Source organism: Streptopelia decaocto (genome assembly GCF_964273445.1).
Source record: "Streptopelia decaocto genome assembly, chromosome: 11".
Classification (NCBI taxonomy): domain Eukaryota; kingdom Metazoa; phylum Chordata; class Aves; order Columbiformes; family Columbidae; genus Streptopelia; species Streptopelia decaocto.
In genome coordinates, this window is record NC_138666.1 from 15391546 (window position 1) to 15409169 (window position 17624).

Consider the following 17624-nt stretch of genomic DNA (forward strand, 5'->3'; position numbering starts at 1 on the left):
GGCGGATTTGCTGCGGGTTTGCGCTCCTCCAATCAGCACGTGTCTTACTCACGGCCATAGCAACCTACCAGTGGCGAGGTTCTCCCCACCCCGCCTCCTCATTTGCTCACGGGCGGCAGAGCTTTCGCTCTTGATTTGCGGCCGCCGCTGTCAGTCAGGCGCGCTCTGAGGCGGGCGGTTCGGCTGGTGGTTGTGAGGTGACGCTGAGGGCTGGCGGGGTCTCCGGTGTGGCCTGCGGGGAGCGGCTGCGGTCCCGAACGGCCGGGCTGACGGGACGGAGCTCAGCCTCTTCTGAGCAGGTCAGCGCTGGGCCTGCGGCCGCCGTGCTCGGACTGTCCCCTGTGAGCGGGCCCGCGGGTAAGACTCACCCTGGCCCGGGCTGCGGGATGTGGTTCAGGGGGTGCTTGCGGTGGTACGGGCTCGTCCTTGGCCCTTCTCTTTAAATGGTGCGTTATTCTCAATGGCCCCCATTTCCCCTAAAGTCAGAGCACAGCATACAGCTGGCAAACCTGGAAATAAGCCCTCCCAGGAGCTACCTTCCGATGTCCTGTCTGGACACACAGGTATTTTAACAAAGATGCTGAAGGGAGTGGAGCATCTTCCTTATGAGGAAAGGCTGAGGGAGCTGGGGCTCTTTAGCCTGGAGAAGAGGAGACTGAGGGGTGACCTCATTAAGGTCTATAAATATGTAAAGGGTGAGTGTCAGGAGGATGGAACCAGGCTCTTCTCGGTGACAACCAATGGTAGGACAAGGGGTAATAGGTATAAGCTGGAACACAGGAGGTTTTATTTAAATTTGAGAAGAAACTGCTTCACAATGAGGGTGACAGACACTGGCCCAGGCTGCCCAGGGAGGCTGTGGAGTCTCCTACTCTGCAGACATTCAAAACCTGCCTGGACACCTTCCTGTGTAACCTCATCTGGGTGTTCCTGCTCCAGCAGGGGGATTGGACTGGATGAGCTTTCGAGATCTGTTCCAATCCCTGAAATTCTGGGATTCTGTGAGGCTTCTGCCAGCTCAGGACTGGAGATGCCTCTGGGGTCAGCTCAGTAATTGAAGCAGACTTGTTCCCACCAAGGTTGTGTGAAGGCATAGAAAAGGCAGTGGGTTTTGTTTTGCTTTGTTCTGGTTATTTTTTAACCATCTGTGTGTCTTAATTCAGGTGTTTCTCAGATTGACTGGCAAAGTTGTGAGTGGGATTTGCAAGCTATCAGCCTGTGTTTAGGTAAACAGAGTTGCTGACTGATTTTGAAATGTTCACCGCAAGTGTAACGTAGCTTTGTGGAGGAGACAGTGTCTTCCAGAGTATTACATCTTATAAGCTTTAATAATAAAATTAAGTTTGGAGCAGGTTTATAAACTGTGTTAGTATCTCTTCCACATTTCTTTCTAGGGTGTAACTGCTACTGAGGTAAAGATTTAAAGGAGGTCTGATGACAACAAAAACAAACTTTCCTGTGACAGCAGGATCTATAGTTGTCCCTTATGGGCATGTGATTGGAAATGAGAAGTGGAGAGGGTCGGAGTTAGCCCAAAAGCTACAAGGTAAGCACAAACAAATTGGAAGAGGGGAAAAAATTTCAGGCAAAGCACTCCCCTCTATCATCCAGTATTGTTAAGATTGGCTGGAATGTGCTTTATTCTGTGCCTAACTTGTCCCATGTTTGTGGTACAACCTATGTTAGCAGGCTGAGAATTCATATTTGTCTGTCATGTATCTACATAATCAGTTCTGTCATATTTGCATAGTTGCTGAGCACTGTAGAGAATAAGCAGAAGTAGCTGCTGTTTGGGAACCACAGTACTGGGGCTATTGTGAATACTCACCTCCGCTGAAATCCCTTGCATTTACATGGATGCTGGGACTGTGCCATCATCTCTTGGCACAGAAAACTAAATTAAGAAGATCCTTCCAGAATGGTATGTGATGTTTTTTTCAAGTCCAGAGTTTACTGAGAAGCTATAGCGCTTTTAAATCCACAGTTTGAAAGTGCTATTAATTGGCATTACTAAAGGCATCACATAGTACTTTGGATTGCATCTACCAGTTTTGCTTACAAAAAATAAAGGTTTTAGAGAATACAAAGTTCATTGCCAAGTCACTAGGATTATTGACACATTAGGAAGGCTGTGCGGTGAAGTAACTATCAGTTTATAATTTGCTTTAACTACTGTTTTTTTTTTTTTCTTTTAACAATCTCAAGGGAAAGTTAGACTTATCTTTGAAGATGGCTTGGGACTTGTGGATTTTCATCTTTCGAACAGAACTTGCATTTTATATATTTCTGAAGCAGATTTGGTTGCAGGGGATGAATTCAAACGAAGATTGGTTCGGTTTAGAAATGTAAGTACTACACAAAGAGTGTCTGTTTATTCCATGCTTCTGAAAACATTCTTGTGTTATTTTTAAATTCCAGTGGAGCTAAACTTATGTGATAATTTCCACTTGAAAACTGAAAAATTATGCAGCCGCGTAGTTACTCTGTATTGAAGCTCTGTACTGTTGCTGAAACTTCTATGCTTCCTCAGATTTGCTTTCAGGCTGTTCGTACCTGACAGAAGTTTTCTCTCTCTTGCATTGCATCAGCTTGTCATTAACAAGGTCTTTTCTTTTTTCCTTTCAATACAGACCAGCAGTCTTGGGGGAGTTGTAATTGTAGAGAAAACCCAAATAAGTGATCAGTACTTTTTACCAGTACAAAAGCTTGTTGTGCTAGAACTTGGAATGGTGTTGCTTCCTGTGGCAAATCAAGGAGAAGCTTCTCAACTTATTACTCAGCTAGTAAGTTTCTATGTTAGTGGACAAACATTTAGTAAAATATGGGACATGAGGAGAATTACCTGTTTTTCCACAGTCATTGCTCATTTCAGAAAGAACACCTGGGATCTTAAAGGAACGCAACATATTTTGTTGTTTGAACGTAAGGAATAAATATCCTGCAACGGCAATATGGTTTTAATAGTATAGTTCAGTGGAAAGAGGGCTCATTTGGGAACAAAAGAAAAAAGTTGAAGAATAAAATAGTGGATGTTTTTAATATGATCTTGCACTGAGATGCCACTGGATAACATTAGGCAATCCTCAAAGCAGCTCTTTGTCAAAACTGACTTGAGATATTGCTTTGTCTCAGGCTGGAAAAACTGTGTTCTTATGTTGTTTCTCTTTTTCTTTCTCTGATTGCATCAAAAAGATTACAAAATCATGATTTAAATTCACAGTTGGTATTAAGAAACTTGGTTTCCTACTGAGCCTTTGTGGATCTGCATCAAAATGCTTATAAGGGCGCACACTTAGGGAGGGAGCTTGGTTTTTAAACCTTCTAGTGATTGCATTAAACTCTCGAGATGAAATAAACTGTTTTGAAAACGAAAAGCAGAGCTCCAGCAGAGGGCACTCAGGGTCCCTTACGGTTTTGTTTTGCTTCAGGTCCGTGAGCATAGTAAGGATCCCAACAGCAACCCCTTTCTTCGGAAACCATGTTCTCAACTGGTGGAGGCATCAGTGTTTCAGACGGTGCAACAAATTCCAGGAGTTGGGAAAACAAAAGCTCTGCTTCTACTGCAGCAGTTTGGAAGCATCCACCGGCTTTGTAACGCATCTGTCAAAGAGCTTGAGATAGTGGTTGGACAAACGGTAGCACAACAAATTCACACTTTTTTATGTTCCTGACACGCATGTGTAGTCATATTTCGGAAGGCAAGGGCTTTTTGTTTGTTTCTTGTGAATTATAGAATAAATAAATAAAATAACCATGTATTATTGTAATTTCTGAGGCGGGGGGAAGGGAGGCTGTTAAAATACTAATGAAAAAATACCCCAAACTTTTCCTCAAGGACTAGTGAGTAATGATGGGAATGGAAAGGCAGTTAATCATGCAGCTAAGGGAGAAGATACTTGTAGGAAGACTGTCATGGTGGACTAAGAAAAACTAAGACCTAGAAGGGTGATTCTTGTGATTCATATGACTTTGCTAAAGATTTCATTAGCCAGATAGTCATTTTATCCATACATGCAAACTAAATCTCTTCTGTATGGAATATTGTATGGCAGGGTCTTGTGTATCAGTATATGGCTGCTTGTGATGTACAAGAAGTGCTACTTCAAATACACATGAAGAGTAACTACTAAAGATAGGTGAGTCATAAGTAATTTACAACGTTTTAAATGTAACCTTTATAGGGAAACTCTAGAAATATTCTTAATACTCTTTGTAAGAAAGCAAATTTTATACTATAAGTTCCTGTACAATCCAATATAAACTTCAAAGTAAGACAGTTTCTTAGATCATTTTATCATTCTGTAGTTTTCACTAAAGAAACATGCAAGAGGTATGTCAGCAGTAAAGAGTGAAGATCTGCAAATTGTGCTGTATCATGCAAGGTGTAGCAGAATCAAAAAGCTACAGCGAAATTGCAGCAACTGATTTTTATTCTTAAATAAGTATCATCAACATATTTACACCTATTACATAAGAAACTAAAAATAAATGACCAACTTTAAAGTTCACACCCATATGCAAACTTTCTCCTTAAGTTTTGAGTATCAAACAGCATATATCTACTCTGTAGATGGCAATGTTAACTAACACTACCGTGTTAGCAGTCCTCCATTAATTTCAATTTCAGAAAACAGAAGAAAGGCTCACACAGTTATTTGTCTCTTTCCTTTATATATATATATAGCCAATACTTGCTCATTAATTGTTCCAAGGGGAGGATGAGGATGATTTTACATTTATTTTTTTTTTTATTTATTTGGTGTGATAGTGAAAAAATATTATGCCATTTAGACTTCTAAGCACTTTTTTCCTCATATTTTAAAGCATCACTGCACTTTTTGTACTCTTGGATCAATATACTGGAATATGTCAGTTTTGAGATTTGTTCCACAGCTATCCATTTTATCAACACTAATGAGATCCAAGTCTTATGGTAAGTAGGTTAAATAATTTCAAGTTTGGAATAAAGCCTGGTTTTAACAATTGAATCAGCAGGCATTTAAAATGTAACCCAGATCGGGAAAAGAGGAGAGTAAAAGCCTTTGTAATTCAAAAGATCTTTTGACTTCTAGGCCTTCTAATTCTTTTCCAGAATTAAATTAACTATTCAGTAGAATACACATAGAATACACATACTCTCAGAAAAGAGAATGTCTATGCATAAAAACCACAACTACATGACACTGCCCCTTGGCACAAGGCTAGTTTCTCCAAATAATGTTATTCTCTTTTCCTCTGTGGTTTGTTAGGATAATTCTTTAAAATAGTGTTAAGTGATTTATTATTGACTCTAAACCTTTACAACTAAATCATCCTTTTCTGTGTCCCCTATTGTTTTGCATGCAGCGTTGAGTTTGTAATAAATAACTCCCATCTATCACAGTTATAAAAAATTAGTCATGATACTGTATTTTGAAATTCCAAAGGAATCTGGTCCTGATGTAAGCAATTTTCTCATCTACAAATTGTTATTCCATGCCTTGCAAACCACTTAATTCTAACCTTCAAATACTTCAGTTTTACAGTTTTCTCCCAGCTTCTGACCTTCATAGTGGCTCAATACACAGTCTGAATTTATAAACATATCTATAAAGATAAAAGTGATCAATATATTTTTTTTATACATTTTAAAGAAAAATGTCATGTTAACAGTTCCTTCTAAAAGATTCAATACAATGAACTTTCCGTATTCAGAAGTGTAAAAGGAGAAAGCTTCTTCTTAATCTGAGAACTTCCAGCCACAGCTGAGGGCAGGCAGAGCGTGCTTGCAGCTTTCTGTCTGTTTTTAGTTCCCCAACTTAGAAAAGGCAGTTTCAGTGGGGCTTTCTTGGTCTGATCAGTCTTATCCTCTTCCATGGCTAAACAGATTAAGGAGTAAGTCTTCTGCATTCCCACAGAGTAAGTTGCACTCTTACTGTGCTGTAGGAAAAAGAGAAGCGTTATAAGAATCAGTCATCCAAAAGGGGTCAAAATTCTGAAGATAACAAAAGGTTACTGTGCAAATAGTTTTCCAAGGCAGACAACAGCAAGTTTGCTGCGCTAATGACAGAGCAGCTGAACACAGGGCCCTTCAGAGCGCTGTGAGTCTGGTAGTTTGCCCATCTATTAACAGACTCCAGGGTTTACTGTGCAAAGCGTAAAAGGACTTGTGAATCTTTTCCATGGGTCACGTTATAGTTGATGTTTACTGGCTTCTAGCATAACTATACAATATATGCACTAACTTCTCTGCAAAGCTTAAGTATGTCATTCTTGCACAAATCTCCAAAGGGGAGAGTCATTTTGCTATCTTTGGACAAGAGTTACTGTAGGACATTCTTCTGGGATACTTGAAGGGCACAGCCTTCTCTGCAGTATCTTAGCTGTGCCCCAAAGCAATTTGATTATGTTCCAGCCTTGTGAGTCCAGCAGCAGTTTAGAATGGCAGGTGTGCAATTCCTTACTTTAAATATGGGAAATCAACTTCTTAAAGAAATAAACAAAACCTAACAGCAGTAAGAGTACCTTGGTCACTTCTAAGGCAACAATACTTCAGTGCCTAAGCTTGCCAGGGAATGTTGGAAGCACGAAGCATTGGATTTAGCTGAACTACAGGTTCTCTCACACTACAAATAAGTTTAAGTTATTTAGAGCTTAACATTTTTAAATCTTGTGATATTTTTTCCTTAGTCTAAAGCTTCTACAGCACCTTAGTAACTGACTAGACAGTTAGAGTCCAGCAAAATAAAAACTACATACATTAATTTGTGATCTAATACAAAACTCATGGATCATTTATGTTAGCAGTGCATAGAAAATAGGCAGGAAGTCTTGGATTTTATATTTCATTCCATTATTCTTTCACTGTGGTTTTTCCAGTGCTGAACAGGGTAATGTTTTCATTCTCTGGGACAAGTTAAGGAAAAATAAAATGTGCCCTGGAATTTATAATGCAATTAATCTAAGTAGCTCCACTACAAAAACCCCCACCACCCAACAATTCCTTTGCAAGCTTTAGCTTGCTAAGTCATGATAATTTAAACAGGCTGTTTAAAACTGAATGTATACCTGAATGCTTTAGATATTCACTGGTGGAGTGGAATATCTGACTACATGAAAGCAAACAATCAGGGACTGAACCCAGGAAAGTGAAAAAAACTCTCACATATCCAATCTGCAAAACATATTTGCCTCATTACATACCATAGACGATGTTGTATCCTGGCAACTGATAACCTCCATCTCAATGGGCTGCTCTCCCACGCTTTTGAGTTTTTCCAGCACCTCGTTCACTCCAAGCCACTTGCAATCCACCCCACCAACTGAAACAATGTAGTCACCTTCTTTAAGGCCCATCGACTGTCAAAAAATTTGCACAAGTTATTGTCTGGAATTATAAACGTGTGTAAAGTGTTTTTGTGATCACGCAGCATCTGCCCTAAAGGCGTTTCCCTCTTAGATGCTATGAAACCATTGTCTAGCCAGACATGTGGAACAAAAGTATATATATAACATAGAAACATGCAACATTTTCATGTACACAAATTACTTATTGGAGTTACTATTGACAAATGTGCTTCTGGCATACACAAATATTGTCTCTTTTTATGTCCTTTTTACTTTTCTCCTTAAGTGAAATGTGGTTTTTGCTGCCGTGTTATCCCCCATGAGTTATTTTCTCCAGTTTGTACTTCTATTTCTTCAGTATTTTTATTTGTGTTTCTGTGGTCGCTTCTACCTTTCCTATACTTAAACTATGTTCATCACTGCATGCTGCTTTATCCCTTTAGTTTTTTCCCCCAAAATAACAACATATTAGAAGCCAATAATCTGTTCTTTCCCCTCTTTCTCCTCGGGCACATGCTACCTTCCCTGCCCTTCCGAATCCTCATCCTTGCTGTTGCTACTTTCAAAAGCCTTGATCTGTTCTAACTTTGTGAATTAGATGGGGAATAACATTTGCTTTTATTATTTGGGATTTACTATTCAGTGTGAACAGAGGAAGAGATCAACTCTAATGTATATCAGGGATATGAATACTCTAACATCTAAGGTGTATATAGCACTGAAAATGTGTTCAGATTATGTGAACTGATGGATATACTGATGGATAGTAAAACTCAATAAATACTCCATACACCAGTATGAACAAGCTAAAGTCACATTTAAAAGATTGTAATGCTAGAGTCTGGACAGAAATTGTTAATATTGCACCAATGTACTTACTGCTGCAGAACAAGCTGGATCAAGACAGTAAATCTGTACTGGCGAACCTCCTTTCAGACTGAATCCTAGCTCTTCTGCTTCCTGCTGGATGCGAATGGTACGTGGAGCCGTCCACCTCTGCTTGGCTGAGAACACCGTCAGAGGGCCCTGCAGGTAACACAGCAGCAGACACATTACGTCTCACCTTCATTCATAGGTAAGCATTTCTCATTTTTTAAGTTATAATGCTTTAAGCTCATGTTACGTAGGTTTTACTCAGGGTAACTTCCAACTGCTTCAATTGAAGTGGAACAGTGACATTTATCCCAGAAAGTTAAGATGTCCCCTGAAGTGCTCGGCTCTACTTCATGACTGTTCGGGCGATGCTGCAGCAGAGTGGGATAAGAGCAACTGCCAGGTTGCTCTGAGATCTCTGTTAAGGTCTGCAGAGTCTTTTGGCTGCAGCAGGATCTAAGGTCCTATATTACTCCATTTTGGAGGAGATAAATTGATTTATGACATGTTGCCTGTTCTGATCCTAACCTCAACTCCCATTTCTCTTTGCTCACTGATACACACAGAGCCACCTGACAGACTAGCTTTGTCACCTGCAACATCACACCTTCAAGTACTACACGTTTCTCCCTGCCTTTAATTTGTACACAATTGTCCATTGAAACTTCAGGGGACTTTTATGAAGGTTAACAAGAAGAAACTCTGTGCAAAGCCTTATACAAATGGCACTTCTATTATCTGCTAGTCTCAAGCTGACTTATACCTCTGAAGCAGGGGTGATCTCTCCAGTAACTTCTGAAAAAAAAACAGTTACTACAGAATCATTTTTTTCAGGCTAAAATACTCATGTCCCTTCCCTCACGTTACAATGAATTTATACTTGCTAGCAAAATGACAGGGGCTGGTTGGCATTAGCATGTTACTTACCAGTCTGTGAAAGAAGTCTTTAACTTTCACCTTGGAAAACTGAGGAGTGATTGTTTCTATTTTGTGCTCCGTTTTAGCTAAAAAAAACAAACCAAACCAAAACAAAACCTCAAGTATTAGTTAAAAGACACACAAAGTTATTTTTCTTGCATTCCAAGCTAGGCAGAAACTAGCTAGAAATTTTCCTAAATTCTTACCAGGCTGTAGAACTCATTTTGGTGAAAAAGTGTAAGACAAATATGAGTCACCTTAAAAATCTCTTCAGAGCTCATAGTATCAATACAGAAAACTTAATATTTAAAACCAGAGCTCATTCTTTCCCGCTGCTTCCCAAGAGAAAAGATTTGGATGAGCTTAACTAAGGCAGGAAGAACCAACAGCAGTCAAACTGAATTAACCACTTAGACCAGTGTAAGAGTTGTGCTACAAGAAATAGTAGTTTCATATCCCTGTGAAAGTATAACCATGTATGGTTAGATACACTTTATGTCTACCTATGTATACTTACAAATGATATCTGGAGCCTGGATTAGGCTGAGAAAGTCATCCTCCGTCTCTTGCTGAGCATATTTGAGAAGTGAGCGCTTATGTGCAGCTGTCAGAACCTCCTGGAGAACATCAATGTTTCGAAGCTTTTTGCACAGTCCACAAACTCTTAGAGCTTCTTCATGGCAAACAATGGCTTTGCGTAAATGTGCTTTCCCTGAACAAAAATCAAAGCTGTTGGTCGTCCCCCACAGACAATAAATACACGGTAATTTTCAAATTGTAGGTAGTAGCTGGGTGAAACTAGCAGTTACCTAATTGTTTTCGCTGAACTTTGTCCTTTAAAACAGTGAGAACCTTCAATCCTTCAGGCATGTAGTCATACAACTGGGAGAAAGCTTTTTCCTGTTGATCTTCATCATCACCAGACTGCACTATAATAATTGATACAGAACATGAACCATTGCACTTCTCTTGGTGCCCTCTTCCTTTAGGTGTATCGTTGTGTAGTTATTACTACCTTCTCTCCAAATGCAGTCAAATATTTTTACACACATATATTGATGGGAATTTCAAGTTTTTAGGACTTTCAGCAGTTTTATCATCTGCAGTATGCAAGTAATACTTATATGTAAGAACATATTGAAAAGAATTAAACCATTTAGTAGCATATAATGGGTACAGCATTCCTTTCATTTCCACAAAAGTCAGTTTATTGAAATTTCACATTCTTCTGTAATGGACAAAAAAGCGTGGCCTCATATCTGAACATGAAAATGGCCACCAATTAACATATATTGAAACCCTAGAGTTCCTGGCTCCTAGTCTTATTCACAAACCAAATTATAACTCTTTATGTATATAACTATTATTGTTATCTATGTGAATATATAGAAAATGTATGATTCTTACATTCATGGTCACACAGAATGGTGGCAATGAAGTAATGTGCCAGAGCTTTGTAATGGTCTGACTTTATTTGTGCCAGTTTAGACCAGGAATAGGGAATATTCTCTTTCACTGGTTCCTGATTCATTGCAGTGTTAACCAGCATGTAAACCTCTCCCACCTAAAATAAAGCACAGAATTGAAGTATGAGAATTTAACACTAGTTTTTAGGAGTTCAAGTAAGCGATATTATATTCAGCCTTAAGATAATTTCATTTGCATCACATCAAAGCGGGGGGGAGGGGGAAGACAATTAGGGTTGGAAATAAGTTGTGAGAAAATTTTGTACAACAGATGGACTATGCCAGTCAATCTATATAGCTTCAGAATTCAATAAAAACACTATATAATAAATGTGGGTGTTTTTTAATTTATAAATACATCTCATCAGGTTAATTCAGCTGAGAAAAAGGGTGAAACCTACTTATAGAGTAGGTTTGTGCTTTGCTTCTGAAACCGTGGAATCAAATCTAGCCTTAAGTTTGTGTGATCTAGTTAAAAGAGGGCTACTATTCTTTATGTAGAGTAAAAAAATAGCTTTTCAAGCAGTGAATGCTGCTTTGATGAATCAAACAGCTCCACCTGACAGAATCCAAAAATCTTTCCCTTGCAGCTGATCAATCCTACAGATAAGTCAGGGTGGCTTTACAGATTTGGTAGGAAGGGCTTTTGCCAATTTGTCTAGTATGGAACCAATTCTATATCTGCTGCTCTGAAATGGCTCAGAAAGCACATTCATATCTTGTTGACATACCCGATTTTTTTATGTCAACAACCTCAATCAAGTCTGACGCTACCTCCTGGGGCACAGCCTGCAGCTCTGCAGCTACTGATCTGCTCATCCGGGTCCTTCCCCCAGTTGGAATTCAATTATTCTTTTGGACTTAAGCTTTTTTAGGTTTGCATAACCTCTAGCTGCTGGGCACTAACAGATAGTTTGTGTTCAATACTTAACAGAGAACTACACAAACAACCCTGTCCTTTTGTATGTTGTTCTGTGGACAAAATCTGTTTGAAAAAGCAATATGATAAATAGCTTGTAAATAAACCTTCAGCAAGTTCACTGCACAAGTGTTCCAGCATGTTTCTATTAAACTTCATGGATTATGAATTTAAAAAATATCAGAAAAGTTCTAAAATAATTATATCTAAATTGCAGATTTAATCTTCTGAAAGGCTGCAATTCTCATTGTAGCTTGTGAGAAATCCCTTGTTACTTTCGGATTTCTGTAGTGGTTGTTAACATTTAGGTTTAATAAATTCTGTTAATATTAATAGAGGCTGTAGCTAGTAACACAGCACTGTAAACAGTTATTTTAAAAACTAAGTTTTAAGTTTTATATTTTACCTTGGCAACTTCCTGTGTCATTTTCACTAGTGTGAAAAACTCATTGCGTATTCCAGGAAGACCAATCTGCTCAAAAACACACTCTTGAGCTTGTGCAAGCATCATTTTTACTAGAACGTTCAGCATCGCTGGGCTCATATCATAACTTGGTGTGTGAGTAAAGGTCTCCTTTAAGTAGCTTAGGATTCCTGAAATTACAAAATGGTTTTGTTAGCATTACAAAGAGAGAAACAAGCAAAATTAATTCTAGCATGTACCATAACAATTAAGATTGAAAGCATATTTTCTAGTATTGCACTACAGCAATCTGAAGGGATTCCTAGTACACACGAAATTAAACTGACCCACAGGTTTAGCTTTGCATTCCCATCAAACATCTCCACACACAGTTCTTGAAGGCACAACAGAAGCTGCAAGTTTTAAGGGCAATACCTTCAGATTTGCTTATAACAAACAGTTCTTGTGATCAACCATAAAGCTGTGCTGAAGTGAATGTGACTTGTATAGTGGTAGGCTGGGGCTTATACAGAGGACGAGAAAGGAAAAAAAAAAGAAATCTACACAACTACAAGCAGGTGACAGTAGATCCCTTGGATGGAAGGAAAAAACACAAACATACAAGCTTGATTATTAATCTCCTTTTCAGATGCGAACTGTATTGTGTGTCCCAATGAAAGCTCAATGCCATTCCTGTAAGTAAACTAGAACAGTATATTTAATACGGTAAAATTAGATTCTGCTCTAGACATTTGGTTCCTCTAACATATTCATCGTTTCTATCACTTATCAAATTAAAAACAAACACAAACTCTAGTGCAAATATCAAGTAACAGTTTCATGGATGGAAGCGTAACCTTCAGCATGCACGTCATCCAACTGGTTTAGTGAGTTCTACTGGCCTGCTAATTGCTGATAACACTACAAAGTGTAACGATAAGACCTCTGCTTTTTCAGCTTCCCGGCTTGTGTTATCTTACTTCTTGCTGTGACATTCAGTTCTGGTCACGTTGTGCTGTATTTTCCTGCTACTGGTGTCTGAGGTTTCTCATTTTCTGTGTTTCGCTTGTATCTTTTAGGTTATTAACATGTCCATACACAAATTTGAATTATGGCAGTCTCTGAAGGGAACTGAAAGTATGGGGGATTTTTTTTTCATTCTCAACATATTTCTGCTTATGCAGTAAGCATATACACACTGAGAGCTTTGTTGGTGATAAACTCTCTGCAATTTTTCCCATTCAGCACAGAGAAATGGTTAATGCATGCTCTATATCATGTCTCCAGCAACGTAATGAACAGTGTTATGGAGCCGTGCACAGGTACAATGACTCCTGAGCACATCACGTTGGGGCCCTGCAAAGGTACTATGTTAGCAAATGATGCATTTCAATTTGTGAATTAATTCTGTTCTGCAAATACGTTGAAGTGAAAAGCAATGGTTTTTATTTGCAAAATGGAAGGAGCAGCAGCAGAATGGAGAAACTTCTCAATTACTGAAATTTCTTTAGATGAAATACAAAGGTTGAAAAACTGTCTGTTTAATAAATTCATGAAGAAATACTATCATTTTTTTTATAGCTGTGTATTCAGAGGAGGGGTTTTATGACAATCCAACACTGTGGTCCACAGTTTGTAGCCGGTAAAGCTACTCATACAGTGGAAACCAATAGCCACAGATTGTTAGTGCAGAAATAAATCTTACAGTACATATTAATTACACAGGTAATGTCTTTAAGCATTATGTGTAGCACAGATGACATTTACAAAAAATTTAAAAATCTACTTGGAAAAAGCCCAAAAGCTTCTGTAACATGTTAGTTCAAGGGGTATGATTCCCTTTGTTAGAGTTGGTATTTTTCTTCACTTGGGATAGAGATTATTTTGAACTTGTTTGCCTTTGAAATCTATGGAAAAATGTAATAAAATTTCAAATAAGACAGATTAATTTCGAAGAGACTATATAGAAAACTAGGTTTTAAGCCCTTTATCAACCCTTTAAATTGTTTCTTGTACTGATTTTACACCAACGTAATATCACTGAGGTAAAAGCAGCTATACTGGTGAAACAAGGAACGAATAATGAAGCAGTTAACGTTAGGGCTATTACTTGGACCTTTGAACTGCAGTTCATTAATCGTTAACCACAGTATTCAGTGTCTTTGTCTGCACGTTCATACTGCAGTTCCGGGTTTTGAAGTAAAGCTTCATCTCAGCTCTTTGCTAAGATTCTTGGATTTCCTCCTTTTTTGTGTAATAAAGTCAGTGGGAAATGCAGAAATCTGCAGGATGTCAGGATGAGATTAGGAATATTTGCATAAATAGCTTCCTAAGATTTAAAAATTTGTACCTGCAGCTCTCTGAAAAGCATCAACAGCATTTTCAAGTCCAGCCTGGGTCTGACGATTGCACCTTGTTCCAATCTGGGTGTAGAGGGCTCCAATGTTGAATAAAATACTGGCTTTTTCAAGCAACAGATTTTGCTGACACACAGGGACACCCGTGAAGGAATCATACCTCGGGAAACAAACAGAAGCAGTGTTAAGATTAGCAGAGTCCATTGAAACAACAGATACTTTCATTCTGTTTTTCCAAAAGAGCAGTGAAATTCTTAATAATTGTTCTGCTACAGTGAAAAAGAAGGTGAATAGAAAGACAATTATGTACTGCAAGGACAATCTAGGTGCTGCAAGACCAAGAATGGCTTTATTTAAGGCTTAGTTTTACAACAGTGCCTCCATAAACATACCTAACTTTAAAGTGCCTATAAAACAACACAGACACTGAAAGTATACTGGGGAAGTATCCTTATGTGCTGCTATGTTCTCATACTTAGATGCTGCCAAAGATCCACTGTTGGCATGGTCAGATCCTTTACAGCTTGTATTTTATAGTTTCTCCTTGCAGTCATGACTAGAAATGTAACAGTTCCTCTTAGCTGCAGGGTAGTCATCTTTTTTCATCATAAAAATAAAAATTCTGAATTCAGAGTCCAACTTTGCTCATAGATGTAGTGAACACACTATTGTAATAAATTAAGTCGCTCCTCTCTTCTGGCCTAAATGTTGTTCTTAACAAATTGAAGGAAGGGAATTAAGGTCTGACCCATTCCCCTTCTGCTTCGTGCACCCAGGTTCAGAGTCCAAGAAATGTCTGCAGTTGTCCAAAATGAAGATTATTTTCTCTTTTTCCCTTGTGCCAACCTGCAGCCCAAATCATAATCTAGTCAATGGCTTAACTCAAGGCATGAAAAGAGTTTATTGTACTCAGATTTACTCCTAACACTAAAAAAAATAAATTACAACACACACTGCAGGGAGTTGGGGGTAGAAATACACTGACATGCTTCAAATGAAACAGAAGACAGTTAAAGATTAACAGTGTTCTGAAAAAAACAAAACAAAAAAAGGCAAAAGACAAACACGAACTGTGCACTTACCATGTAAATAAAACTCCCATGTGCCTGGTGGGTGGGAAAAATCTGGTTTCTACATAACCAAGTTGAAGGAAATAGCTCATCAACATCTCAATGCCGGCTTCGTCTCGGCTGGGAGTGCGGCAGGCCTTAAAATACAATACATTAAAATAAAGTGTGTTCTGTTGAGGTACAGGATGAATACTGAAACACGAAGGATAAAGCTCTGCTTCCTTTGGACTTTTGCATGTCACAGAAATGTGTGGAATCTGAGAACAGTCAGCTTAAGGCCATATGGATGCATTCCAAATAAGAGCTTTTCAGCTGCACAGAAGTAGAACAAAACCTTTAAGGATGCAAAGAGGATCCGTTTGACAAGTCTCAGAGTTAACTAAGGAAGCAAAAGGGATCTGTTTGGCAAATCTCAGAGTTAATTGAAGATTGTAGGTATTTTATGAAAGCTACCAAGAAAGTTTATGTTTCTAGTATAATACAGGAAACAAACAATAGTTAGAAAGTACAACTATTTTACTACAATATTTTGCAGATAAATTTGCTTCAACTTTCCTCCTGCTAAATTTAAAATACTTTGAAGTAAAGAAAGTAGATAGGACAAATCTCAGATTTACAAGATTTACAAAGTTATGTCAATAGCTCAGTTACTTTGCATAACTTCATCATTTTTCTTCACTTGTTCTTTACACAGGTTGTAAAGCTCTTGGACAATGGAGACTCGTGTTCCTTATTTCAGAAATGAAGTCGATAAGAACATGGTAAGTTATAAGTAATAGTGGCATATTCTGATTCCATATAGATATTACTCATAACTGTAGATTAAAAGACCTTGAACTTACTTGTCTCAGATCCATGAGATCTGCTATTTCATCTTCATATTCAGAACTATCTTCACTATAATGTTCCAGAATAAAGTCCTGGGGAAAAAAAAAAAAAAAAGAAAGGTAAAAAACTATTTTTTTTTTCTGCAATTGCAAACAGTTGCTATTTGCATAGTGTCTGCTCCCTTCCAGTCAATAGTACAGTAACATGTAGCAACGAGACAATAATAAAACAGTAGAACTAATAATTTGATTTGATATCTGAGACAAGAAATTTCAGTCCAGTGCAAAGGAACCAAACACCTATTACATCAACTCCATTGGGTTTTAAAACAACAGCACTTGGTGGTTTGGAAAGGGACAAATGAACCCTGTTTAACTAAAATAACAAGGGAATCAAGTGACCATAAAAACTTGTTAACAGAAAGGGACTGCCAAATTCTTGTCAGCTATATTAGGGCAATTCCACTTAAATCAGCAAAGCTACAATGGCATAAAGCTCTACCATAATCTGACCATGGAGATGAACCTACAGAAGTAAAAGCAGAGGCAAATGCTACAGTGATATAAAATGGCTTACCATGAGTTAAAATCTATATTGCACTCTATACAGTAGTCTAAAAAATACAGAATGTGGCTCAAATAGCCAGCAAAGTATATTTGCCAACAAACAAGCACTATTAATGCTGCAACACTGCTTCGCAACTGAGCTAGCTTCGTTAGTGCAACTTGGAGTATCAGTACATTATGCTGATTAAAACCTTCATTACTACTTTCTTTCACACTTAGAGTGGTCATCAAAAGTCTTACTGGAACTAAAAACTGAAGAAGGAACTTTTTCTTCTCTTTGGTTTAACTCAACGGTCTCTGAAGTGGGATTTCTTATAACATCTTCTGACTCCTTATGAGCAATGCCCCAAATAATTGGTGGTTAACTTTTAAACATATTGTGTTCTCAGTTTTAGGGCAAATGAAAGAAAAAAAAATTGTACATAAATTACTTCTGTGTATTTAAACAAATCTGAAATTCAAGTTATTTCTGTTAACTATTCATTTGGAAATACGTCTCTGAAATTTACCTTGAGGGGGAGTGTAAAGTCTACTTCTTTGGTTTCCTTCAGGCCAAGAGGTACCAAGGGAATGCTGAAAGTCTCTCTATGGAAAAAAAACAAGACACCAAAATAAACCCACTCAGAAATACTTATTTTCTGTTTGCCTATTGATAAGATAATTACTGTTGTAATTAACAGAATGTTAATGTACTGATGGGTGTTCAAGTAAAAGATACATAGTTTATAACCGTTCTTTCCTGTCCAAGAAATTCGGTTTAATGGCCTACGACTCCTCAAAAAGAGAGTGAAGATAGCTACTTGCCTGCATTTTTTTTTTTTTCATTTGACCCTATATTCTTCTAGGAAAGAAAAGGAGACTCTCACAGGTTGGCTTACTGCAATTTAGCTCAAACTTG

General features: G+C 38.1%; 2 protein-coding genes across 6 annotated transcripts in view; one reads left to right on the forward strand and one right to left on the reverse strand.

The window, feature by feature from the left end:
* Positions 1 to 161: 161 nt before the first annotated feature.
* Positions 162 to 3756, forward strand: FAAP24 (FA core complex associated protein 24). Of its 5 annotated transcripts, none has more exons than XM_082062513.1 (6): positions 162 to 357; positions 1164 to 1226; positions 1395 to 1546; positions 2206 to 2345; positions 2631 to 2783; positions 3429 to 3756. In XM_082062513.1, exons 3-6 carry the CDS (start codon positions 1435 to 1437, stop codon positions 3669 to 3671), a joined length of 648 nt encoding a protein of 215 aa, XP_081918639.1. In that variant the 5' UTR covers positions 162 to 357; positions 1164 to 1226; positions 1395 to 1434; the 3' UTR covers positions 3672 to 3756. The 5 variants fall into 5 exon arrangements, with proteins under 5 accessions (XP_081918639.1, XP_081918640.1, XP_081918643.1 ...); XM_082062515.1 differs by having other exon boundaries at positions 235 to 299; XM_082062516.1 differs by lacking the exon at positions 162 to 357 and adding an exon at positions 444 to 563.
* A 1054-nt stretch (positions 3757 to 4810) lies between these two features.
* Positions 4811 to 17624, reverse strand: part of RHPN2 (rhophilin Rho GTPase binding protein 2) — a 28807-nt gene continuing 15993 nt past the window's right edge. The window contains exons 4-15 of the mRNA XM_082062512.1: positions 17236 to 17311; positions 16175 to 16252; positions 15345 to 15469; positions 14256 to 14422; positions 11909 to 12096; positions 10525 to 10681; positions 9927 to 10046; positions 9635 to 9829; positions 9127 to 9203; positions 8206 to 8352; positions 7183 to 7338; positions 4811 to 5919 (exon numbers count right to left, since the gene is read on the reverse strand). Coding sequence (XP_081918638.1) covers positions 5668 to 5919; positions 7183 to 7338; positions 8206 to 8352; positions 9127 to 9203; positions 9635 to 9829; positions 9927 to 10046; positions 10525 to 10681; positions 11909 to 12096; positions 14256 to 14422; positions 15345 to 15469; positions 16175 to 16252; positions 17236 to 17311 — 1738 coding nt within the window. The 3' untranslated portion in view covers positions 4811 to 5667. The remainder of the gene's footprint in view (positions 5920 to 7182; positions 7339 to 8205; positions 8353 to 9126; positions 9204 to 9634; positions 9830 to 9926; positions 10047 to 10524; positions 10682 to 11908; positions 12097 to 14255; positions 14423 to 15344; positions 15470 to 16174; positions 16253 to 17235; positions 17312 to 17624) is intronic.